At 45.0% G+C, this 25,913-nt stretch overlaps 1 protein-coding gene across 2 annotated transcripts in view; it reads left to right on the plus strand.

Annotated features, from left to right (window-relative positions):
* Nucleotides 1-25,913, plus strand: part of TTYH1 (tweety family member 1) — a 203,729-nt gene that overhangs the window by 76,837 nt on the left and 100,979 nt on the right. For both annotated transcript variants that reach the window (XM_040432833.1, XM_040432839.1), the window contains exon 2: nucleotides 16,109-16,281. In XM_040432833.1, the coding sequence (XP_040288767.1) occupies nucleotides 16,109-16,281 (173 nt within the window). The remainder of the gene's footprint in view (nucleotides 1-16,108; nucleotides 16,282-25,913) is intronic.

Here is a 25,913-nt window from a genome sequence, read left to right on the forward strand (position 1 = left end):
TATTTATTTGATATTGCTGTAATTGTACTGACTCAAATAGTAAAGCTAATGTATTAATGACGCAAAATGAACATTGCAAAATTTGCAATGTAAAAAGGCAACATTGATATTGCTATTTTTTCCATTCCCCTCCTGGAGGAGTTAGTAAAAGTCTTTTTTTAAGGACAGGGGACTAAAAATTGTTATTTAAATAAAAAATAAAAAAATATATAAAAGATTTAGGTCACCCCTTTCCTAATTTTACACATAAAAAATAAACATAACAGGAATTGTTGTGTCCAACAATGCCTAAACTATTAAAATATCTAAATATTTCTCCTGCGCAATGAACACCATAAAAGATAAAAATAAAAATGAGCAAAAATCAATTTTATGGTCACCTTGTTTCCTCTCAAAAATGAATAAAAAGTGATCAAAAAGTCCTACATATCACAAAATGGTACCAATAAAAACTACAGTTCACCTGCCAAAAAAACCCTCACACAGCTCTGTAGATGGAAATCTAAAAAAAGTTTTAGGTGCCAGAAAATGGCAATGCAAAGAAAATTTTGATTAGATTTTCCTTTTTTTTAAGCAGTAAACCTTAATAAAAACTATGCAAATGTGGTATCGCCATAATCAAAAGGAAGCGAGGCGAAACGCGCGTCGGGGTTGGTGTTCCCTCCAGGTCCCTGGTCTGTATTTGATCTTCCTGCTATTTTGCATTATTGTTTACAGCCTTGCACCATGTTACATTATGTTTTAGTGGTTTAGAGTCTATTTAGGGATATCTCTCATCAGTATTCTTTATAATGCATGGGTACCTACCTTATGGTGATTTGTAGTTCTTCTGGCAGGGTTAGGGTAACCTATTGCAATAATAATCAAGATATTGACATTTTTGGTCTAATAGTATATTTGGCATATTGCATACCCTTTTGAGATCCAAATAAATATGTGACCTTGTAGACTTAGGGGGCATACCTTTGTCACAGCACTTCTTGTTCTGCTGCGAATTTTAATCATGATATTTATTATGTATTGTATGAATTTCTATAAATAAACGATGACCTTACAATATATGTGTGTGTTTAAAGGGGTATTCCCATCTTCATCATCATATTTGATTAAATTGTATACCCCTAAGTGAACGTTTTTCTAACTATATAGCATTAAAAAAAACGTACTGTTATTTGTAAAATTGAAATTCTTCTAATCAATTGTTTATCTTCGCTGCCCATGGATACGGCCACCGCCCGCCGGCCGCATCCATGGGCCGCGCTTGCGCAGAAGAACTCCGGTATCCAGTGGCCGCCTCCATCGCAAGCGTGAACAAGCACGGCTCCGGGCGGCCGCGCATGCGCAGATCTATATTCCTTTGTGCCGCGTCTGAAACAGAGCCGCACATGTGCGGCTCCATTCTAAACACGGCACAAATAATTATAGATCAGCGCATAGCAGGAGGGGAGCTGTTCAGCAGCGCAGCCCGGATCTCCTCAGTGAATAGTGAGGAGATCGGGGCTGTGCTGCTGTGTATAACTGTGGCCCCCCCCTACTTCCTTCGATTTCAGGATGGCCGAGCGGAACCCACCATCGGGCTCTTCGCTGCTGTGTCAGCCCCGATGGTTACCATGGCAACCAGACGCCTTCACAGGCATCCGGCTTGCCATGGTATATCTAACTAAGCCTGATCAGGCTCCTGCTAAAGCCAGGAGCCTGACCAGGCTAAGTGTCAGTGGTGTAGGGATCGTGGCGAGTGCCCCCCCCCAAATCATTGGTGGCTGTGGCAGTTCTGATCGGAGTCCCAGCATGTAATGCTGGGGCTCCGATTGGTTACCATTTCAGCCAGGACGCTACTGAAGTCCTGGCTGCCATGGTCAGTACTCTGCAGCAATATACTTATATGCACTGTGGCCGCCGGGCGCTCCTCCTTCTTGTAACTCGTCACAGGTCTGTGCGGCGCATTGCTATAAGCATAAGCAATGCGCCACACAGACTGGTGAGTTACATGAAGGAGGTGCGCCCTGTGGCCACAGCGCATGTAAGTATATGGAGGCACTTGGGGGGCTGATGGAGGCACAATGGGGGCTGATGGAGGCACAATGGGGGTTGATGTAGGCACTTTGGCTGATGGGGGCTGATGGAGGCACAATGGGGCTGATGGAGGCAAAATGGGGGCTGATGGAGGCACAATAGGGGCTGATGGAGGCACTTGGGCTGATGGGGGCTGATGGAGGCACAATGGGGGCTGATGGAGGCACTTGGGCTAATGGGGGCTGATGAAGGCACAATGGGGCTGATGGACGCACAATAGGGGCTGATGGAGGCACAATGGAGCTTATGGAGGCACTTGGGCTGATGGGGGCTAATGGGGGCTGATGGAGGCACAATGGGGCTGATGGAGGCCCTTGGGAAGATGGAGGCACAATGGGGGCAGATGGAGGCACAATGGGGGCAGATGGAGGCACAATGGGGCAGATGGAGGCACAATGGGGGCAGATGGAGGCACAATGGGGCTGATGGAGGCACTTGGGCTGATGGGGGCTGATGGAGGCACAATGGGGCTGATGGAGGCACAATGGTGGCAGATGGAGGCACAATGGGGGCAGATGGAGGCACAAAGGGGCTGATGGAGGCACAATGGGGCTGATGGGGGCTGATGGAGGCACAATGGGGGCTGATGGAGGCACCATGGGGCTGATGGAGGCACAATGGGGGCTGATGGAGGCACAATGGGGCTGATGGAGGCACTTGTGCTGATGGGGGCTGATGGAGGCACAATGGGGCTGATGGAGACACTTGGGCTGATGGAGGCTGATGGAGGCACAATGGGGGCAGATGGAGGCACAATGGGGCTGATGGAGACACTTGGGCTGATGGAGGCTGATGGAGGCACAATGGGGCTGATGGAGACACAATGGGGCTGATGGAGGCACAATGGGGGCAGATGGAGGCACAATGGGGGCATATGGAGGCACAATGGGGCTGATGGAGGCAGTTGGGCAGATGGAGGCACAATGGGGGCAGATGGAGGCACAATGGGGCTGATGGAGGCACTTGGGCTGATGGGGGTTGATGGAGGCACAATGGGGGCAGATGGAGGCACAATGGGGCAGATGGAGGCACAATGGGCTGATGGAGGCACTTGGGCTGATGGGGCTGATGGAGGCACAATGGCGCTGATGGAGGCACAATGGGGGCAGATGGAGGCACAATGGGGGCAGATAGAGGCACAATGGGGCTGATGGAGGCACAATGAGGGCAGATGGAGGCACAATGGGGGCTGATGGAGGCACAATGGGGCTGATGGGGGCTGTTTGAGGCAATAGGGGGCTGAGGCATATGGGGGCTGTTTGAGGAATATGGGGGGGCTGATGGAGGCATATGGGGGGGCTGATGGATGAAGCAGAGCTGAATATGCTGCTGTTCAGCCATAGTTCTAGTGGAGAAGGGTATAGACAGATGTAGCAGAGCTGTATATGTGGCGGGTCAGCATCAATGCTGGTGGAAGAGAGAAACTGATGTAGCAGAGCAGAATACGCTGCTGTTCAGACACAGTTCTAATCGGGAAGGGAATAGACAGATGTAGCAGAGCTGTATATGTGGCGGGATGAAGCAATTGAGGATGAAGTAGCAAGATGGGAATACCCCTTTAAGTGTTTGGTGAGTTTTGGTATAGTGTCACACATATTGAAATATTTGTGGTTTACTAATATTGGATGTGCTTTGGTAATGGCGCCTTAAAGGGAACCTGTCACCGGGATTTTGGGTATAGAGCTGAGGACATGGGTTGCTAGATGGCCGCTAGCACATCCGCAATACCCAGTCCCCATAGCTCTCTGTGCTTTTATTGTGTATAAAAACCGATTTGATACATATGCAAATTAACATAAAAGAGTCATATCTTACTTGTGTGACCAGACCCCCCATTATGTTTTGGTCAGCACTCCGCTAGGTACCATGGATTCACACAGTTTCCAACTGGTCCGGCTATTTTGCAGTTCTGACTGCGGTTACTTCCCTGGAAGTGACTTTCTTGTCCTACACAGGGATATTGAACGTATTTATATAGGAGACTTCACCATGCACTATATAGATTTCTGATTGGCATGTTATCATCGTTACCTCTTATGTAGTGTACCACCGGGATGGTGTTTTTTTCTTGCTGCTACTTCTTTTTAAACGTAACGTCATGTATGTAATCATGTTATTTAATAAAATGTACACAATTTTTTTGCATTTGTACCTTTGGCTTCGATTCTTGTAGGTCGTTGTTCTTGTGTGACCAGAGAGGAGTCATATTTTCAAGCTCTGACTCATCTCAGGTTGATTTGCATATGTATCAAATCGGTTTTTATACACAATAAAAGCACACAGAGCAACCCATGTCATCAGCTCTATACCCAAAATCCCAGTGACAGGTTCCCTTTAATACAAGTGTTGCTGCTCATTATCCTCCCCACCTCCTCTCTGTACTTCATATCTCCTCATGATCTCCACTCCTACAGAGATCTTATCAGCTATATTCAAGATCATAATCCCTGACAAGTAGAGCAGAGAGGAAGATGAGGCGGCTCTTTAGCTCATTGCTCTGAAGTAACTTGTCCTCCTGTATGATTAGGACAGGTTTTATGTGTACTAATAGGACGGCAGACATTTTATTTCTCCTAATGATCGCTCCCCAGCCAAATTGAGTCATTATAATTAATGAAAGGTATTTGAGAATATATTTATAATAAAGTAATATTTAAGTATTTTTATTTTCTTAATTCCTGGAGTACACCTTTAATATTGAATGTGAAGTATCTTCAAGCCAATATGCCCCACTATGCTTGTGCACAGTCAAGTTCAACAATGATGGCAGTAGTAACAAGTGCCTGTTAGGCTCTGTTCACATTACCATCCAAGACTCCGTTAGGATCCTACATAATAAATTCTGTTATATTTGATGGGGAAAATAATGCATCATCCTGTGCTATTCTTCCTTTGGAAATGATAGACACCATGTCAGAAACCCAATGTAAAGGATCTCCTGACACCCCGACTGCGTACCTCCATTGATGGATGCTCCCAGTGCCTCCCGAGGACTCCAAGCACTCCGCTCGACACCGATACCACCACAGGAACCAGGAACAGGAACAGCTCTTACACGAGCTAGGAGTAATAGCCAGGGGAGTATGCACGTATAGCAATCCCCACACACATGAGACGAGGCTCTATGTTGAATGTAAAATAGGAACTCTTTATTGAACACACAGCATTGACTTATATACACATGACATACTGAGGACATGACATAGCAGCCAATCCTGTACAGTTTAAACACAAAACTAACCCTATTCAACAAACACAATGGCATTGTCTGTGACGCAATTAACAAACACACTGGCATTGTCTTTGACGCAATTAACTAACACAATGGCATGATCTGTGACGCAATTAACAAAATACAATTACCAAAACACATTGGGCTCTGCCTGTGATACAATTACCAAACATAATGGGCTAACTTAATCACTCACAGGCAGAAAACACACATTTTTCCCAAAACACAGAAAACACCTCAAAACCCCACATATCCCCATAATGTATACATCCATGGATAGCTCTGATCTGGGTGAACAACATATCCAAAAATCACCCAGATCCGAGCAGGGGTTCCCGAATTCCATGGAAGTCACATTTGGCCGACCGCAAGCATAGCTTTCCTGCCCAAAACAGTTCCACAGATTTAAGCTGTGCGGCCGGTCTGTCTTCTCCTTCAAAGTTAGTATATGGGCCATAATCCTGAGGCAAGAGTTTAGCAAACAGGCCCCTCCAAAACCCAGTGGCGAGGTTAGTTTCGCCACACCCAACAGACCCATTATAAGTCAGGATCTGTTGGGTGTCATTGGTGTCCATCATCGGATGGATCCAGATCTTTATTATTTTAATTCTTCATCCTATGATGAAAGTGTGAACAGAGCCTTACATGATCTTGAACCGGGAGCGAGGTGACAGTCCTATGCTTGGATATGAAATGTCAGTCGAATGATTATAAACTTGATGTCATATTTCATCAATTCTATAACATTCCTGGTGTCATTCGTGAATAGTAGTATCTAACCCCTTTAACTAGATATTTTATTTCCAATTGATGTGTAGGAATGTCTTCTATAACATGGAACATGTAGTATAATTAGCAGAAACATCTCTTGGATAAAAAAGTGCCTTTGGGTGCAGTGATTATCGTATGGGTTCCACAATACAACGCTGACCCAGTTTTCTAGCAGACATCTTTGATACACAACCTCAGAATGCAATTATATATGCTGTAGTTGTCAGATACATTCCCTATTTACATTCAGAATTATGAGGACTATTTTAGGTGATATAGAGGGTGACCTCACTGTCTGCTCTTACTCAGTGCTCCAAGCATCCCATTAAATAAAGTGCTAAGTCTGAATCATATACAATATGCATTCACCAGGCAGAAATATGCTCTATTAAATCACACTGACATGGAGATTTGGGCACTCGGAAATGTTCTATATTTGGCAAATATCTAATGCACTGGGTCTTGAACTTGGTAAAATGTTTTGCTCATCTCTAGTTAGGCTAGTTTCACACTAGCATTAAACCTATACAGCAGGCTGTTCCAGCAGAGGAACAGTCTGCCAGAGTTCATTATATCCAACATAGCTAGATAGGGCCTGAGTAACGCCAGACCCCGTTGACTATAATGGGACCCGGCTGGGATCCAGCCTATTTCCAGCATTAGTGCCGGAATTTGACGGGACACAAACTGTGCTTGCATCCCATCACTCATACCAGAAACCAGCCAGATCCTAGCTGGGACCCATTATAATCAAAGGGGTCTGGTGGTGCTGCAGCCCTATTTGGCTATGCCAAATATGATGAACTCTGGTAAGCTATTCCTCTGCTGGAAAGGCCTGCTGGATAGTTTTAATAGTAGTTTGAAACTAACCTTAGACGTTGTTGACCGTAGTAAGCTAAATATAATGGATCTATATTAGTTCAAGTTGCCTAACAACCACTTAGCTTGCTTTCTTGGTGACAACCATTTGGATACATGTAGTGCTTCAATGTATTCTGAAGAGTACACAAATAGCATGCCAACCACCTTCAATCAACTTGTGCAACCTTCCAGAGAGCCACAAAAGGGGGAGTTGTTTTAATAATTTATGTCAAAAAGGGGATTTGGAGTAATTTTGGGAATGCGTCTTATTATACTGATAGATATAAGATAGTTCTTTCCTCCATGCCTCTTATAAGTTTGCCAGCAATGTACCACTATCCCAGGATGCCACTCATCTTTGCCTTCAGATGCTAACTGGCTTGTTCATACCTATCTTGTGTTTATTTTATAAGCCAGGGGTGGCCGACCTTACAGACACAAAGAGCCAGAAGAAAAAAAAGTATGACTACTAGGAGCCACAAGCTACACATTTACACACAAGTCATCGTATTTTTCGCCCTATATGATGCACCTAGGTTTTAGAGGAGAAAACTAAGAATTTTTTTTTTTTCATCTGACCCCCAATGTTCATCTGACCTAAGATACCCAAATTGCTTCATACCTCAATTGCTTCATACCCAAAAAAAGACCCCCAATGCTCAGATCAGACAGCACAAATCAGACTCCAGTGTCAGACCCCCCCGTGCTCAGATCAGACCCCCCGTGCTAAGATCAGACCCCCCGTGCTCAGATCAGACCCCCTGTGCTCAGAACAGACCCCCCCCGTGCTCAGATCAGACCCCCCCATGCAGTGGCGTTGCTAGGGCTGGTGTCACCCGGTGCGGTAGAAAATGGTGTCACCCCTTCCCCCCCCTACCTCCTCCCCGAAGCAAATTTTTTTGCCATATATGGGGGCTATGGTGGTGCTACTGCCATAGGGGGCATCCGTTAGCTCAGCAGACCCCCCCCTAGCAGTCAGAGCCTGGTCTCGGGAGGGGCACGTCCAGATTATTTTCTGTCCGCCACCACAAAACAATGGTGCTTATAGAACAGACTACACAGTGTAGCGGTATACTGTATATTGTGGGGCACAGTGTAGAGGTATACTGTATATTGTGTGGCACAGTGGAGAGGTATACTGTATATCGTGGGGCACAGTGTAGCGGTATACTGTATATTGTGGGGCACAGTGTAGAGGTATACTGTATATTGTGTGGCACAGTGTAGCGGTATACTGTACATTGTGGGGCACAGTGTAGCGGTATACTGTACATTGTGGGGCACAGTGTATAGGTATACTGTATATTGTGTGGCACAGTGTAGCGGTATACTGTATATTGTGGGGCACAGTGTAGAGGTATACTGTATATTGTGTGGCACAGTGTAGAGGTATACTGTATATTGTGTGGCACAGTGTAGCGGTATACTGTATATTGTGTGGCACAGTGTAGCGGTATACTGTACATTGTGGGGCACAGTGTATAGGTATACTGTATATTGTGTGGCACAGTGTAGCGGTATACTGTATATTGTGTGGCACAGTGTAGAGGTATACTGTATATTGTGTGGCACAGTGTAGCGGTATACTGTATATTGTGTGGCACAGTGTAGCGTTATACTGTATATTGTGTGGCACAGTGTAGCGGTATACTGTATATTGTGTGGCACAGTGTAGCGGTATACTGTATATTGTGTGGCACAGTGTAGCGGTATACTGTATATTGTGTGGCACAGTGTAGCGGTATACTGTATATTGTGTGGCACAGTGTAGGCTATATGTGTATAACAAACATATTTCACATAAAAACTTAGTTACTTGGCTTGACCCCTAGGGATCTCGGACGCCACTTCCACACTTTGGCCGGGGGCTCGGCGGAGCTGATGTGCTTTATCCTAATGAGAAAGATTTCATAATAAGGATTTGGAGAAGGGGCAGAGGGATAGCAGAGCAGGGAGAGGCTGGTGCTGCTACTAGGGGGTCATACCATGTGGGAGTAATAAAGCCCACCATAATGCCCCCTCCCCCCCCCCCTAGTAGAAATAATTCTCCTTTTAATGTGACAGTGCAAAAAATACCCCCTTGTAATGCCCCCAGTTGAGCTAATGTCCCCATAGTGCCCCAATAATGTCCCAAGATAAAATACCCCTATATAGTGCCCCCAGTGAAATCCCCCATAGTGCTCCTTTCCCCCTTCTTCCTGCTAGTGCCCCCCATAATGTACCAGTATAAAATGCCCCATATATAGTGCCCCTGTAGATGCCCCTCAGTGTCCGGCCTCTGATACCTGCCGGCCTAGTGTCCCCCATAATGCCCCCTAATAATGTGCCAGTAAGTGTCCTCATAGATGCCCCCCATCATGTGCCAGTATCAAATGCCTCTCTCCCCCCCCCCACATGTCCCAGTATCATAGTGCCATCTCTCATCCCCCCAATGTGCCAGTATGAAGTGCCTCTCTCCTCCCCCCCACATGTCCCAGTATCATAGTGCCATCTACCCCCCAATGTGCCAGTATGAAGTGCCTCTCTCCTCTCCCCCACCCCACATGTCCCAGTATCATAGTGCCATGCCATCCCCCCCCCCCCCCAAAAGTGCCAGTATCAAGTGCCACCCCCCCATGTCCCAGTATCATAGTGCCATTCCATCCCCCCCCCCAAAAGTGCCAGTATAAAGTGCCTCTCTCCCCCCCCCATGTCCCAGTATCATAGTGCCATGCCATCTCCCCCCCATGTGCCAGTATCAGGTGCCAACCCCCCTCCCCCCATGTGCCAGTATCAAGTGCCTCCTGCTCCCCCCATGGCAGTCGGGTATTAAAAAAAATAAAATAAACTTACCTCCATGTCAGCGATGCAATGCAGCCTCTTCCTGTGTCCCGCCCTGTATGTCCATATATGGAGTTAGTGCTTGTGTATTTCAGAAAAGTTTCTACTGGGATTCGAACCCACAACCTTCTGTATCAGTGGCAAAGCATCTAACCACACGGCCATAAGAACAGCCTTGCTACTGACTGAAAATATATGAGACTTGTACTGTTATAGCTGTACATCTATACACATGACAGCTGCCCTAACACACCCAGCACTGCTATATCTCTATATGACAGCTGTCCCAGCACACTCAGCTCTGCTATATCTCTATAAATGATAGCTGCCCCAGCACACCCAGCTCTGCTACATATGATGCACATGACAGCTGCACCAGCACACTCAGCTCTACTATATCTCTATATATGACAGCTGCTCCAGCAAACCCAGCTCTGCTACATCTATACACATGACAGCTGCCCTAACACACCCAGCACTGCTATATCTCTATATGACAGCTGTCCCAGCACACTCAGCTCTGCTATATCTCTATAAATGATAGCTGCCCCAGCACACCCAGCTCTGCTACATATGATGCACATGACAGCTGCACCAGCACACTCAGCTCTACTATATCTCTATATATGACAGCTGCCCCAGCAAACCCAGCTCTGCTACATCTATACACATGACAGCTGCCCAAACACACCCAGCACTGCTACATCTAATACACATGACAGCTGGAGCAGCTGTCATATATAGAGATATAGTAGAGCTGAGTGTGCTGGTGCAGCTGTCATGTGTATCATATGTAGCAGAGCTGGGTGTGCTGGGGCAGCTATCATTTAAAGAGATATAGCAGAGCTGAGTGTGCTGGGACAGCTGTCATATAGAGATATAGCAGTGCTGGGTGTGTTAGGGCAGCTGTCATGTGTATAGATGTACAGCTATAACAGTAGAAGTCTCATATATTTTCAGTCAGTAGTAAGGCTGTTCTTATGGCCGTGTGGTTAGATGCTTTGCCTCTGATACAGAAGGTGGTGGGTTTGAATCCCAGCAGAAGCTTTTCTGAAATACACAAGCACTAACTCCATATATGGACATACAGGGCGGGACACAGGAAGAGGCTGCATTGCAGTGCTTTGCCTCTGATACAGAAGGTCGTGGGTTCAAATCCCAGACACATCTTTCCCTCTCCTGAGGACGGCAATACAAATGGTTCGTAAATGCCGGCCCTGCTGGTGTCACCCCCATCAATGGTGTCACCCGGTGTGGTCCGCACCCCCTTGCAACGCCACTGCCCCCATGCTCAGATAAGACCCCCCCATGCTCAGATCAGACCCCCCTATACTCAAATCTTACCCCCATACTCAGATTAGACCCCCCCATGCTCAGTTCCCCCGTGCACAGATCAGACCCCCATGCTCAGTTCTATAATTAAAAGAAATCACCTACCACTCCTGATCAGGCACCTGCTACTCTGCAGGTCTGACATGGTCTCCACTGTGACCTGATGCGCACAGAGTCAGGTCATATTGCGCGTCTCCACCTACTAGGGTTGTCACGATACCAAAATTTAGATTCGATTTCAATACCATAAAAAAGTATTGCGATACTCGATACCACGCAAAAAAAATAAAACACCAAAAAAGCTGTGTGCATTCCATATTTTATGGAACGTCCGGCCCATAATAGAGCAGTCCTATCCTATTTTTTGGGGGGACAAGGTGACTAAAAATGGCAAATCACGCAGCTGTGATTTTTTTTTACTGTTATGGCGTTTACCGCATAGGAAATATTTTTTAATATTTTAATAGTTTACACTTTTTCGGGCATGGCGATATGTAATATGTTTTACATTATAATATGTTTTATTGTTTGTAAATTCTATATGTAAAATTGGGAAAGGGAGCGATTTAAACTTTTAGTATTTTATTTTTATTTTTTACTTTTTATTTACTATTAGCCCCCTTAGGGGCTAGAACCCTTGTCCTATTCACCCTAATAGAGCTCTATTAGGGTGAATAGGACTTCACACTCTCCCTGCATAGTACACACAGCAGCAGGGAGATTACCAGGGCAGCCAGGGCTTAAGTAGCGTCCTGGCTGCCATGGTAACTGATCGGAGCCCAGCAATTACACTGCCACTAATGAAGAGGAGGGGAGGGGACCCTGTGGCCACTGCCACCAATGATACTTATACAGGGGGGCCCACTGCACCACCAATGAATGTAATTAACACATTAATTCAAGTATAGGAGGCAGCGGGTGCCAGCGGCGGTATCACATACCCGGCCTCAATAACAGGGCATGAGATCCGCCGAACCGTGGCAATTAACCCCTCAGGTGTGGCACCTGAGGGGTTAATTTCCACGGTTCGGCAGATCGCCGAACCGTGCACACCACTGCAGCAAAACCAAATACAACAGTGCAGCACAAAATACTGACACAACAGAACCAAATAACACAGTTTAGCACAAAATGCTGATACAGCAGAACAGAATACCACAGTGCAGCACAAAATACTGGCTCAGCAGCGTCAATAGGCAAAATACTTCCCCAGAAGCTGCACCTCTGTGGTGGCCAGCACAAGCTGCCACATTCTGTCCACTTCTTCCTTTAGTTGTCTCTAATTAAGATATGGAAGTCGGGGCTGAGTAGGTGAAACACGGACTACAGCACCAATAGAGCCTTACCTTCAGCATAGTCTTTCAGTGCTATAAAACATACAGGAGAATACAGCACTACACCAGTGACGTCTCCTTTGATTGTAGATATTCTCTTCCTCATCTTCTTCATTTGACGCAGACCACCATGATGACTTCTTTCAACCACATCTCATCTCTGCAAACTGTTTGGGTGGCCCACTGAGTATCGAGGAAGTGGGAACTTTCCTGGTAGAGTCTATGGCCATTCCACCACTGGGTACACTCTGAGGTCACCTTGTTGTGGGCAGGTGGGCTCACACGATTTGATATAAATGTGCACCTGAAAAATGTAAATTTCTAAGTATAGTAAATAGCTGTAATGCAAGATAAAATAATAAAGGTATTATGTTTGCACATGTCTTAGGGCTCTTTCACACTTGCGTTCTTTTCTTCCGGCATAGAGTTCCGTCGTCGGGGCTCTATGCCGGAAGAATCCTGATCAGTTTTATCCTAATGCATTCTGAATGGAGAGAAATCCATTCAGGATGCATCAGGATGTCTTCAGTTCCGGACCGGAACGTTTTTTGGCCGGAGAAAATACCGCAGCATGCTGCGCTTTTTGCTCCGGCCAAAAATCCTGAACACTTGCCGCAAGGCCGGATCCGGAATTAATGCCCATTGAAAGGCATTAATCCGGATCCGGCCTTAAGCTAAACGTCGTTTCGGCGCATTGCCGGATCCGACGTTTAGCTTTTTCTGAATGGTTACCATGGCTGCCGGGACGCTAAAGTCCTGGCAGCCATGGTAAAGTGTAGTGGGGAGCGGGGGAGCAGTATACTTACAGTCCGTGCGGCTCCACGGGCGCTCCAGAATGACGTCAGGGCGCCCCACGCGCATGGATGATGTGATCGCATGGACACGTCATCCATGCGCATGGGGCGCCCTGACGTCATTCTGGAGCGCCCCGGGAGCCGCACGGACTGTAAGTATACTGCTCCCCCGCTCCCCACTACTACTATGGCAGCCAGGACTTTAATAGCGTCCTGGCTGCCATAGTAACACTGAACGCATTTTGAAGACGGATCCGTCTTCAAATGCTTTCAGTTCACTTGCGTTTTTCCGGATCCGGCGTGTAATTCCGGCAAATGGAGTACACGCCGGATCCGGACAATGCAAGTGTGAAAGGGCCCTTAGTGACTGCATGGTGCTATTGTATCTTTGTGTTTGACACTTTTTTCATCAATATGTGTAACGCTTTTGCTCATTCAATCTTCCTCCCCTGTGTTTCGACTAAAATATTTGCTTATTTTTTATCAAAATCCTACTTTTCTAATTTTGCTGAAAGATTATGCTTATTAATTTAATAAATATAGAGGGACATATGGTGGCATCAACTTATATCCATCTGCTCCCCTTCCGTAGTATACACAGTGCTAGTATTTTCCAACCTTAGCAATAATGACTTAAAGGCAATCTGTCACCTCTGATAAACCCTATTAAATACAGTAATACATGAATAGTACAACTGCCGATGACTCCAGATCAGTAATATGTATGCTGATACTCACTTATATTGCCACAATGTGTGCCTTCAAATCGGCTGTGGAATACATTGAGGGGATTCCTGAGCATGCACAGGTAATGGACAGGACTGCAGAAGTCCTCTCAATGCATTCCATGGCTAGTTCAAAGTTCACACCATGTTTACATTGGGGACCAGGGGTGAGTATAAAGATGCAAATTACTGATCTGGAGTCATCAGCAGCAGTATTGTTCATGTACTACCATACTTAATAGTGCTTGCCGGAGGTGAAAATTTCACTTTATGGGGTGACTAAATGACTTCTCAATTGCATTTTTTGTTGCTGGCTTGTGATATCAGATGGCGTGCTTAAATAATATGGCCTTGACTACGCATTGCTTGATATGGCTGGTCAAGAAGTTTTTTCTTAGTAGGTGGGTTCGCAGAAGGTCTGTCCTTGCTTAAAGGGGTTTTCTCATCTCAGACAATGGGGGCATATCGCTAGGATATGCCTCCATTGTCTTATAGGTGCGGGTCCCACCGCTGGGATCCGCACCTATATCACCTATATCGCCCAGCAAGGTGGTGGCTGGGGGGCTCCGGTCCGGCCACCACCAAGCGCTCTCCCCATAAAAGTGAATGGGAGCACACTGCGCATGACCGACCACTTCTCCCATTCACGTCTATGGGCCTGACGGAAATAGCCGAGCCAGCGCTCGGCTATTTTCAGCAGCTCCATAGAGAATGAATGGAAGGCGGCTGTGCATGTGCAGTGCGCTCTCCAGCACTTTCAGGGCTCCGTTCTTAATCTAGGTGTGGGTCCCAGCGGTGAGACCTGCACCTATCAGACAGTGGGGGCATATCCTAGTGATATGCCCCCATCATCTGTAATGAGACAACCCCTTTAATGCTCTCCACACCTCCTTTCTGATAATGGCCTTTATCATTGTTTATTAGTGAAGACTGTTGCCTATTTCATTGGCTGCAAAATGTATCACAATATTTACTTGACTATAAGTTATCTGTGATATGGCATTAGAAGTGTTGGACATTTATGCTAATTTTGTTATTTAAAGGGATTATCTACTATGGATAGCCCTTTTTTGTTATAAGAGTTCCGCAATGCTAAACTGACTGTAATCTGAGGGGGAACTTTGCAGCAATTGTTCAGTTCGCCTGCAGCTCCATCCCAGGTGAAATGGAGTATTACACAGCACTCATTGAAATCAATGGCTAGCCCAAGTTAATTCAGTCCTCCAGTTAAAGAGATTTCTTTGTAGCATTTCTTCTATTGATTAATATATGAGGGTCCTGAACAGGGGACTTCCCTCCATCAGTAACCCCCTACTATCAATACATGACAGTGGTAATCCTCATTGGATTGTATAAATCGTTGTGAATGAAAGCTCTTCTTCAGTAGGAAATGTGTGGGACAACTGGTGGTATAATCTTGCAGCTAACAATATATTCATCTAATTTGAGTAGATATGTAGGAACCCCCTGGTTGTACAGATGTTTTAACTGAACCTACATAGCTGCCATATTTTTAAATAATCTTGTAAATTACATTATATATTTCATGTCAACACTATAAATCCCAGTTCTCTGTAGCCTTGACATCTCTTGTGGTCAAAAACCTGAATTACTTGTAACTTTTCGATAAAGGTGCCTCAATTGATCTTCTGTATTGCCTTCTGTAGGTTTCTGTAACTTGGAATCTCCAATTTAATTCTCTTAGTCAGAAGAGCCATTGGTTTCAGTGATGTCCTTTCAAGTACTGTACATTGTAAAAATATTCACCCACTTAAAAAATGAATTAGGCACAGTGCCCTGTAAAGGTATTCAACCTCTTAAAAAAAAATCACCACGTGTTTGAACTACAAATTGCACTTACAGATTTTTTTTTTAAAGGGTCAACTTGTGCTATCTCCACCATAGTACTCATTGGGTCCTTCTCACAGCCCTCTTTAAAGTGAGAAGGGCCACATCAATCTATTTCTCGACTTTCTGGACCAGAAGACCTTGCAAAGGTCAGGGATCAACGACATCCCCTTGCCATAATTTAGGAACAGTCCATTTTACTTTTGTTTTTGCCTACAATGCCACCCCACCATCCATAAATTAAAGGTTTAACCCCACAGATTGTCCAGTATTTCTGCCTTTTATATCCTAAATATTGTTTTCTCTTCTTTTCTCCAGGCTCTCCTTTTCTTAGCTGGCATTGCGGGACTTTGCCTGGCGATCAGCCTTGTCTTAATCTGTGTGTATTTAATCAAATTCTGCTGCTGCAGTCCTCAGGAAGAGGTAGACTCTAAGCGCAACCGTGTCTGCTGCATCACCTGGAGCTGCGTTGCAGCTGTCATCATATGCTGGTGAGTCTCCAACATTATCTATTTCTGAAATTGGATCGGATTTATAGTAGATAAAGTTACACTAGCAGAGCTTGTCTAGTGTAGTAGCAGAACATACAGATAATCCACTAATAATGGGACCACCATGGTGCTACATTATGGTCATTGCCAGACACACAGAATTTGCCTTTTTGTAAAGCCAAATAAACCTGGGTAAAGATAAATATACTTCATCTCCATGCTACCACTTCAGGCCTTGCTTGTGTGGTCCTACCTTTCACTGCCAAAGCTTCAAAAACAGAAAACATTAGAAGATCAGGAATTCCCAGATTGTGCACAGACCTTTCCACTGGGAATGACTGTCTGTAAATTCAGTATTGAAACTATTTGCTATCATTGATTCCAAGCAAGCATATTAAAGGGAATGTATAATCAGAAAATGACCTGCTGTTGAAATCATTTTTTTATGTTAAACATATTTTTAAATAATTTTTGGTGATGTTATATTTAAAGGGGTTGCGTTATCAATCTACTTTTCACTCTAAAGTGTATTTTTATCAATTACTCCCATTCCTCTTTGGGTATTTTTTATTTAATTTGCCTCATTTACAGTTTTCTCCTATCCCACATGCTTGAATCCTGGTTTGTCATGTGTCTGCTATCTCATCATGCCTTAGGGCAGTGAGATGTGTCCGGAGTTCAGCAGATCATGTGACTCTTGACCCTTGTTCATACCAATGACACATCCTACATCCTATATTACAAGGCTCCAAAGCAGGATATAACCTACAGTAACTAAATATCTAAACATATTTGCCACGGGGTGCAATGGTAGGCTAATAACTTTAAAAGGAGGCAGTTTTGATAAATAGAATATGGGAAAGTGATGAAACAGTAATATATGTTGTGTGGGATACATTTATATTAGTGGCAAACCCCCTTAATTTTCAATGTCAATATCTATGTTATCCTGCAGTTTTTGCAATGGCCACTAAGTCTCATAATAGGTGCCACGTCTTGGTATGTACAGATCACTTTAATGCAGCTATCTGCTTATCATCACATGCAGATTGGAACGACAGATATTACCTACAATAAACAGATAGATAGATAGATAGATAGATAGACACACATGATCCATCATTCATAATAAGTGCTTGTCAAAGTTTATCTACTCCCTCCAAACCTCTTCAGAGGTCACAGAGCATGCCCAGTAAACTCTATCATAAAAGTCAGTGAGATCCCCTCCTATCCATTGTGTTTATGGCCCATGTACGCTGGCCACTTTCATAAGCCTAAAAAGGAGGACATCCTAGGCCATACCTTTCCCCATTAAGCACCACCAACCACCACCCTAAACCAAGCGGTCTGCCCCTAGTGCACTGTCCTGAACATTATACTGGCTGTGGCTTCCCTAATGGCAGTCTAGTCACTGGTGAGTCACTGTATGTTGATGGACTCACTGTGGATCTAAGTGCTGTTCAGCTGCCTTCATCAGAAGTAGGATCCCAAGAAGGTATGGAGCCAGCGCTGTTAAGGCTGACAGGCTGGTCCTTTACTACAGAGGAGGATTGTGGACAGAGTAAGTTACAGCTGCTTTTACTGTCTGCACTGACTGCCATCTGCCATTGTGTGTCACTGTCAAAGTTGGTCACTCTTCCACCCTAGCAAATGACTGAGGATGCCGACTCACTCAGCCACTAAAATGGAGGACTTCCAGTTGTCCATCTAGGCATTACGCCTGAAAGAGGACTGGAAGTCAGGAAGCTGGACTGCCTGGCCTAAAGCCATAAGTCTGGCAAGCCTAGGCCAAAGGTGGCTGCTGTAAAGCACATCTAGATGCTGTTAACAACAGCTAAGGCAAGATGGCAGCTCCCAGAATCATGTTCAAGAAACAATATAAAAAAAATTTCAATCAAAAAAAAAAACTGATTAGATATAGGATATATGTCACTATCTGGTTTTAACTGGGAGATGTCTGCAGGGTCTCTCGCTAAAGAAAAATTAAAATGTCAAGCGCAGTTTTGCAGTGTTTGACCAAAGTGAATCGCCTGAACTTCAGATTTATTTGGCAGAAGAATTTTTGTGAAATTCATGATGAATCCGATAAATTTTGAATTGATTCTCTCATCTCTAAAGAGGATGCACTACCAAAATAAGCAAATGTTTTCAGTCAGAAGACCTTCTTTAGGCCATCTGATTGCTGAGACACTAAGATATGAGGAAAGCATGGTGATGTAATCACTGGTGAGCTTGCTTTCCTCAAGTCTTTCTGTCTGGACAATGATAGAGGTCTGCTGACAGAAAACGTTTACGTTTGCCTATCATCTGATTTGCACCTAAAAGCATGAGAAACCAATAAAAACATAAACAATTTTGGAATGTGCAGAAATTTCAATTATCAGTTTTATTGCTGGTTTGGGAACCTGTTACCAGCAGCTACCCTCTACAGTGGCATGCAAAAGGTTGGGCACTCCTAGTCAAAATTACTGTTACTGTGAATAGTTAAGCAAGTTGAAGATTAAATGATCCCCAAAAGGCATAAAGGCAATGATTACATATTTCCTTTGTATTTTAAGCAAAAACTTTTTTTTATTTTCATATTTTACATTTTCATGTTGAAGATCATTTCATCTTCAACTTGTTTAACTGTTCACAGTAATTTTGACCAGGTGTGCCCAAACTTTTCCATGCCACTGTATGTGGGGTGCCATGATTTGTCTCTTCTGGAGCTCAAACAAATCATTTGAGCAATGGCGGTACTTATTAGCTTATTAGTAGAAATAATGAATCCATAAGGTTGTCAAGAAAGTTTTATATTCAAGCTTGGGCCACAAAGATATAAGCACAGCATGTCAGCACCAAGGTACCTAAATTACTTCTCCACTGCTACTGTCAGCACTACAACCCATACTACACCCATATAGGCCATGCTTGGCCCCTTTATCCTTATATAGGAGTTAAAAAAAAAGTTTGGTATTTTCTTAAAAGGGAAGGTGAAGGATCATTGGCAGTGTGTGGATAACATTTCAAAAACTGAAATTAATGATTAGAACATAAGATGCAATTAGTAGAACAGAATAAGACCTTGAACAATAAAGAAGAAGGCTTGATAATATGCCTCTTCTATTTTCCGATAGGACAGTCGTTAACCTAGATAACTAGTCGCAAGAGATGTTCTCTCCTTTTGGGATAGTTTTGATGATTCTTTAAGATGTTTGCCGCTTGGCTAAAATAGCTCATCCTAAGCTACCTAGTATACAATACAACACAGAGTGGTTCTCTGCAATCCCTTCTAACACTGAAAAGATTAAAAGTATCAGCTCTAGGGGATAAAACCTTCCTCCAAGTCCTTACATCACCATATATATCAGACAAACTGAAAAATTAAGTCTTCAAAGCTTGTGATTCATCAAACTGGCAATATTACCTACTTATGTCTGACAAGTCCTACATACAGGTCTTCTACTTTAAGGTGTTATGTGAATGTACCAACTGAAGTATAACTCCCTGCAGTGATGGAAAGGATAAAGAATGACTTATTTTAAACTTTCTTTGTAATGGGTGAAGGGGGAACTCTAAGGAGAGACACTGGTGCATATTTATCAATATCTTATGAGGGAAAGCTGTCAGAATGATATGCTTTTCACAAAAAATTCCCCCTTTAAAGACAGCATACATCAAAGACATATCTTGACGTATGTGCCAAACATAAGAGTATGATACCGTTTTATGTGTAGTACCGCAGAATAGGTTTCTTGCTATTTAAATGTTAAAGTTCTTATGTACCGCAGTGAGAGGGACATTGCGAATGCATCCTTCCAAACGTAGACATGGTCCTTGCAACCCATATTTTAATCCTGTACCTCTCAGCTGGAAATTAAAGAGAGAGACTTTGGAAAGATAGAAGGAGAGAAGGAGTGCTACAACCCCCATCTTTGCATATATCCATGCATTGCTATCAGGAAACCTTTGCACTGTGAATTGTTTGGAACTGTGTTTTGATACTGTTGGATGTTCTACAACTCCCATTTTATACTTTACTAAAGAAAGACTTGTCTGTCTTCTATAACTGGCCTGGTCAGTGACTCCAACACCATTCGCCGGCCACAGGACCTAAATCTCTGTATTTTCACATGTTCCGGACCCATAACACCAAGGACACCCCAACTACCATCAAGAAAGGAGCCTCTCCTACCACTGTCCCAGCTCTAGGGAGCATCGGTGTGACAACTGCCACTGTGATTTATGTGAATAACTGTTGTAGCCAGAGCCATTACTATTATCATTCTCTGCTCCTCTGGACCATGTCATCAGGCCAGAATTAAAAGTATAACAGTCTCTCTTTACTTAAATTTATAACTTGTGGCACATCCAGCAGATGATGAGGCATGGTGGCTGGTTGAGTGGCATTAAATGGCACTAGCAGGCACTTGTGGGTATAGGTGTCCACTGTGTGGTACAGGCTTTAAGTTGGTATGGCCTGGTGGTTATTCTAGCTGACGGGAGTCTGGCCTGTTTTCCCTCACCTTCAGCAGGGACTGTGACGCTGAATCTTGCTGGTCACTCTGCTGACTTTATCCGCTGTAGCGTTTATGAAAGCTGTATCTTGATTCTGGCAATGTTCCTGGAGTAAGGGTCTCACAGAAAAATTGTATCGGGCTCTTGGAGATGGAGCTTTGGCATATAATTCCTTCCTCCATTTTCTCCACTCCAGAACTACCCCTTCTGGCAGGAAATAAGACCAGCCCATTCCTACCAAGAGGGGAGTAACAGAGTGGTTAGCCCTGTCCCTGCCAAACATTGCCAACCATACCTCTTCTTGCTGGAATGCACAGCAGAACAAAAACATAATACCTAACTGCACATATAAAACAATTGCAGATGTCTTGGGTACAGCTCTCTTTCAACATTACAGGCCCATCTCAGGCAAGGTGTTGGCAAAAACCTGAGAAGGAGGAGGAATAGCACAACTAGCGCAACTTGGACTTTAATTGCAGGGGGAGTTCCTTGAAGACAAGAGGCAGGAAGGTGGCTGTTCATGGTCAAAACTTAAACTAGCTAACAAAGCCAGTCCCAATCTTCTTACTCTTCTGACATTCTTAGCGCTCCTATATTTCCTCAAATAAGGGGGGAAACTCTTCTTACTCCTTTTCTAGATGAATAAGAGGACCATCTGGTGGTGATTTCACAGCATCAACTCTTGCAGTTCTTGGTAAGATCTCATGGTGCATTGGCAACCCTTAGTAGCCACAGGGGGAACAGCTTCCCTCTCATCTTCAGTATGTAAAAGCCCCCTGAATCAAGAAGGAATGAGCTCCAGGATGCAGAACCTCCGGTTCCAACGGTGCAGATGTCTGCCTCTCAGGTCAAAGCCAGGTGTACCAAATGAGCCCCGGGACCAGGCATGGGTATTCCACCTGATCACCTTGGTATAGACTATGAAGGGCAGATAGTAGGTAGAACCCCTTGACTGACCTGCTGTTGACACTGATTTTATCCTGGGTCTCAGAATCAAAAAGGAATCCAAAGCCTCGGGCCACGGAGATGCATTGGTCCAGCACTGGGTCACTGGGGTGAGGGTGGTCAAGCACCTGGATCACCCAATCTTTAACCTGGGCCTTCTGTTGAAATGGGTACTGCATCCCATATTCTTGACTTTGGGTATCGCACTGGCTATCAGTGCATGGAGACCAAATGAAGAGACACCCAGGCCTAGCTGTGGAGCGGAAGCCACAGCTGCAACCGCTGATTCAGTAGGAGCAGCCTGTAGTGGAAGACAGGTGACCAGCTATGGTCTTCAGTAGCTCTTCCAATAGCTACAATGCTTTGGGGTCATCAACTCAGCTCATGGCTGACCAGTTAGGCCTGGCTCATCTACCTGCCATTATGGTACATGGGGCTGTCCATTAAAGATCTGTGCACTTCAGCAAGACGATTTAATCTTGAAGTCAGGCAACCTTCCCCGCTTCAGGGACAGGCTTTTCTCTAAGCCCACAGAACTTAGCCTTGACAAAATGTCAAACGGGAGCCCGGCTGGACTCTCACACCCAGCGAAGCATAGGGCAGACTTGCCTGCTCATCTGCTGGAGAGGTGGAGCTTTAGCGCACATTTCGCAGGTCTAAGATGGACAATTAACCCCTTCTTTACTGATGCACTGTAAATTAAACATTTCTGGACCTTGGTAGCAAGTGGTGGTGAATGTGAAACACCCTCAAGGAGTCTTGTTAAAACTATATGGTAGTGACGTCCACTGAATTCCCTCCAGCAAGGCAATAAGGTCTCTTTTAGTGTCCACAAAGCAATTAGGGTAACAATAGTAAGGCACAATCCTGTGCAGCAGGCAGATCAGGAGTTGGTGCACATGATGGAAATAGTAGTGGCTCTGATCAGATTTTGTGTCACAATGTATTCCTTCAGGCCGTTGCTCCCTGGTGGTTTGAATTAAATGTATAACAGTCTTTTTTTTTTTAAATATAACTTGTGGCACATCCAGCAGTATAAAGTACAAAGTGCAGTTTCTGGCACCAGATGATGAGGTATGGTGGCTGGTTGTGTGGCAATTAGATGGCACTAGCATGCACTTGTGGGTATAGTTGTCCACTGTGTGGTACAGGCCTCAAGTTAGAATAGCCTGGTGGTTATTCTAGGTGGATGGGTGTCTGACTGTCACGGATGGTGTACAGGGAAACAAGACAATACAATATAATCTATGACTCACTGGATCCACAACAAAGGAACAAAAGGGAGACCCCTGCATAAGACCTGCCACTCTCCCTGACTGCTCAGCCTATGCGAACACCCCAAAGGTGGATGGGCGCATATCCACGTACCTCGACTATCTTACACCTGAAGACCCTACAATAGTGAGGGGACACGACCACCGGCCCCCTACACAGACACGGAGGGAGCCAGGGTCACCTGGATCCAGCAAACAGAAAATCACAAATACATAAACAGTACTTAACTTGCAGACGACTGGGAACTAGGAACAGCATGCACACACACTCCAGGAAGTTGTATAAGCCGCAACCTAATGCATCATGGGGAGGAACTTAAAGGGAAGCAATCAGTCCAACTGCATGACAGCTGAGATAGGCTAACAAGATGAGGAACTGAAATCAAAACAAAGAAACTCAAGGAGGAGGTTCTGGACGGCTCCTGTCAGAGCTTCTCAGCTGTCTGGTTGTGACAGTACCCCTCCCTCTATGAGTGAACTCCGGACACTCAGAGCCCACCTTCTCAGGATGGGACCTATGGAAAGCCCTGATGAGACGAGTGGCCTTAATGTCCGTCACTGGGACCCACATCCTCTCCTCAGGACCATAACCCTCCCAATGAACGAGGTACTGGAGGGAACCGCGGACAAGACGAGAATCCACAATCCTAGTGACCTGAAATTCAAGATTTCCATCAACCATAATCGGAGGAGGAGGCAAAGGCGAGGGTACAATAGGTTGAACATAAGGTTTCAATAAGGACTTATAAAAAACATTATGGATCTTCCAAGTCTGAGGAAGATCAAGACGGTAGGCAACAGGATTGATGACAGACAGGATCTTGTAAGGCCCAATAAACCTAGGACCCAACTTCCAGGAGGGAACCTTCAATTTGATATTCTTGGTAGACAACCACACCAGATCACCAACATTCAGGTCCGGACCAGGCACACGTCTCTTATCCGCCACACGCTTATATCTCTCACTCATGCTCTTTAGATTATCCTGAATCTTTTGCCAAATAGATGACAAAGACGAGGAGAATCTGTCCTCATCAGGTAAACCAGAAGACCCCTCTCCCGAGAAAGTCCCAAACTGCGGATGAAACCCATATGCACCAAAAAATGGTGACTTATCAGAGGACTCCTGACGACGGTTATTTAAAGCAAACTCAGCAAGGGACAAAAACGAACACCAATCCTCCTGATTCTCCGCCACAAAACAGCGCAGATATGTCTCCAGATTCTGATTGACGCGCTCCGTCTGGCCATTCGACTGCGGGTGGAAAGCAGAAGAGAATGACAACCAAACCCCCAAGCGAGAACAGAAAGCCTTCCAGAATCTGGAAACAAACTGCGTGCCCCTATCAGAGACTATGTCTGAAGGGATACCATGCAATTTGACAATGTGGTCAATAAATGCCTGCGCCAGCGTCTTAGCATTGGGCAAACCAGGAAAAGGGATGAAATGACCACCACCAGAATCACAGTCTTCCCCGAGGAACGAGGCAGGTCCGTTATGAAGTCCATGGACAGATGTGTCCAAGGACGGGAAGGAATGGGTAAGGGAAGGAGAGGACCTGATGGCCGTGAATGAGGGACTTTGGCACGAGCGCAAGTCTCGCAGGCTGCCACAAAACCCTCAACCGACTTACGAAGCGCAGGCCACCAGAATCTCTGAGCGATGAGATCCAGTGTGGCTCTTGCCCCCGGGTGCCCAGCAAGGACCGTATCGTGGTGTTCCTTAAAAATCTTGTGTCTTAAAGTGAGAGGCACAAACAACCTCCCAGGAGGACAAAGATCAGGAGCCTCCGACTGGGCTGCCTGCACCTCTGCCTCCAATTCAGGAAAAAGAGCAGAGACCACCACACCTTCAGCCAAAATGGGACCCGGGTCTTCAAAATTCCCACCTCCCGGAAAACAACGTGACAGGGCATCTGCCTTACATTCTTAACCCCAGGGCGGAACGTGACAACAAAATTAAATCTTGAAAAGAACAAAGACCATCTGGCCTGTCTCGGGTTTAGACGCTTGGCTGACTCCAAGTAGGCCAGATTCTTATGGTCAGTAAACACGGTAATAGGGTGTCTGGCTCCCTCTAGCCAATGGCGCCATTCCTCAAAAGCTAACTTGATGGCCAACAACTCCCTATCTCCCACATCGTAATTTCTCTCTGCGGAGGAGAGTTTCTTCGAGAAAAAGGCACACGGTCGCCATTTGGCAGGAGAGGAACCCTGAGACAAGACCGCACCCACACCCACCTCAGAAGCATCAACCTCAACTATGAAGGGTAACGAAATATCAGGTTGTACCAGGATGGGAGCGGAAGCGAAACTCTCCTTGATATTAGAAAAGGTCTTACGCGCCTCTACCGACCAGGAAGAAAAATCTACCCCCTTTCTGGTCATATCAGTGAGTGGTTTAACAACAGAGGAATAATTCAAAATAAATTTCCTGTAATAATTGGCAAAGCCCAAAAAACGCATCAGCGCCTTCTGATTCTCAGGAAGCTCCCACTCAAGCACAGCGCGGACCTTCTCGGGGTCCATGCGAAAACCAGAAGCGGAGAGAAGAAACCCCAGAAATTGAATTTCTGGAACCGCAAACACACATTTTTCCAGTTTCGCGTATAATTTATTCTCCCGCAGGATGAGCAAGACCTGACGTAAGTGTTCCTTATGAGTCTTGAAATCAGGAGAAAAAATCAAAATGTCATCCAAATACACTAATACAAATTTTCCCATTAAATTATAAAAAATGCTGTTCACGAAATGCTGAAAAACGGCTGGGGCATTCATCAAACCAAAAGGCATAACCAAATTCTCAAAATGGCCCTCAGGGGTATTGAAAGCCGTCTTCCATTTGTCTCCTTCTCTGACCCTGACCAAGTTGCATGCCCCTCTTAGGTCTAATTTGGAAAAGACTTTAGCCCCA

Source organism: Bufo bufo, chromosome 1 (assembly GCF_905171765.1).
Source record: "Bufo bufo chromosome 1, aBufBuf1.1, whole genome shotgun sequence".
Classification (NCBI taxonomy): Eukaryota; Metazoa; Chordata; class Amphibia; order Anura; family Bufonidae; genus Bufo; species Bufo bufo.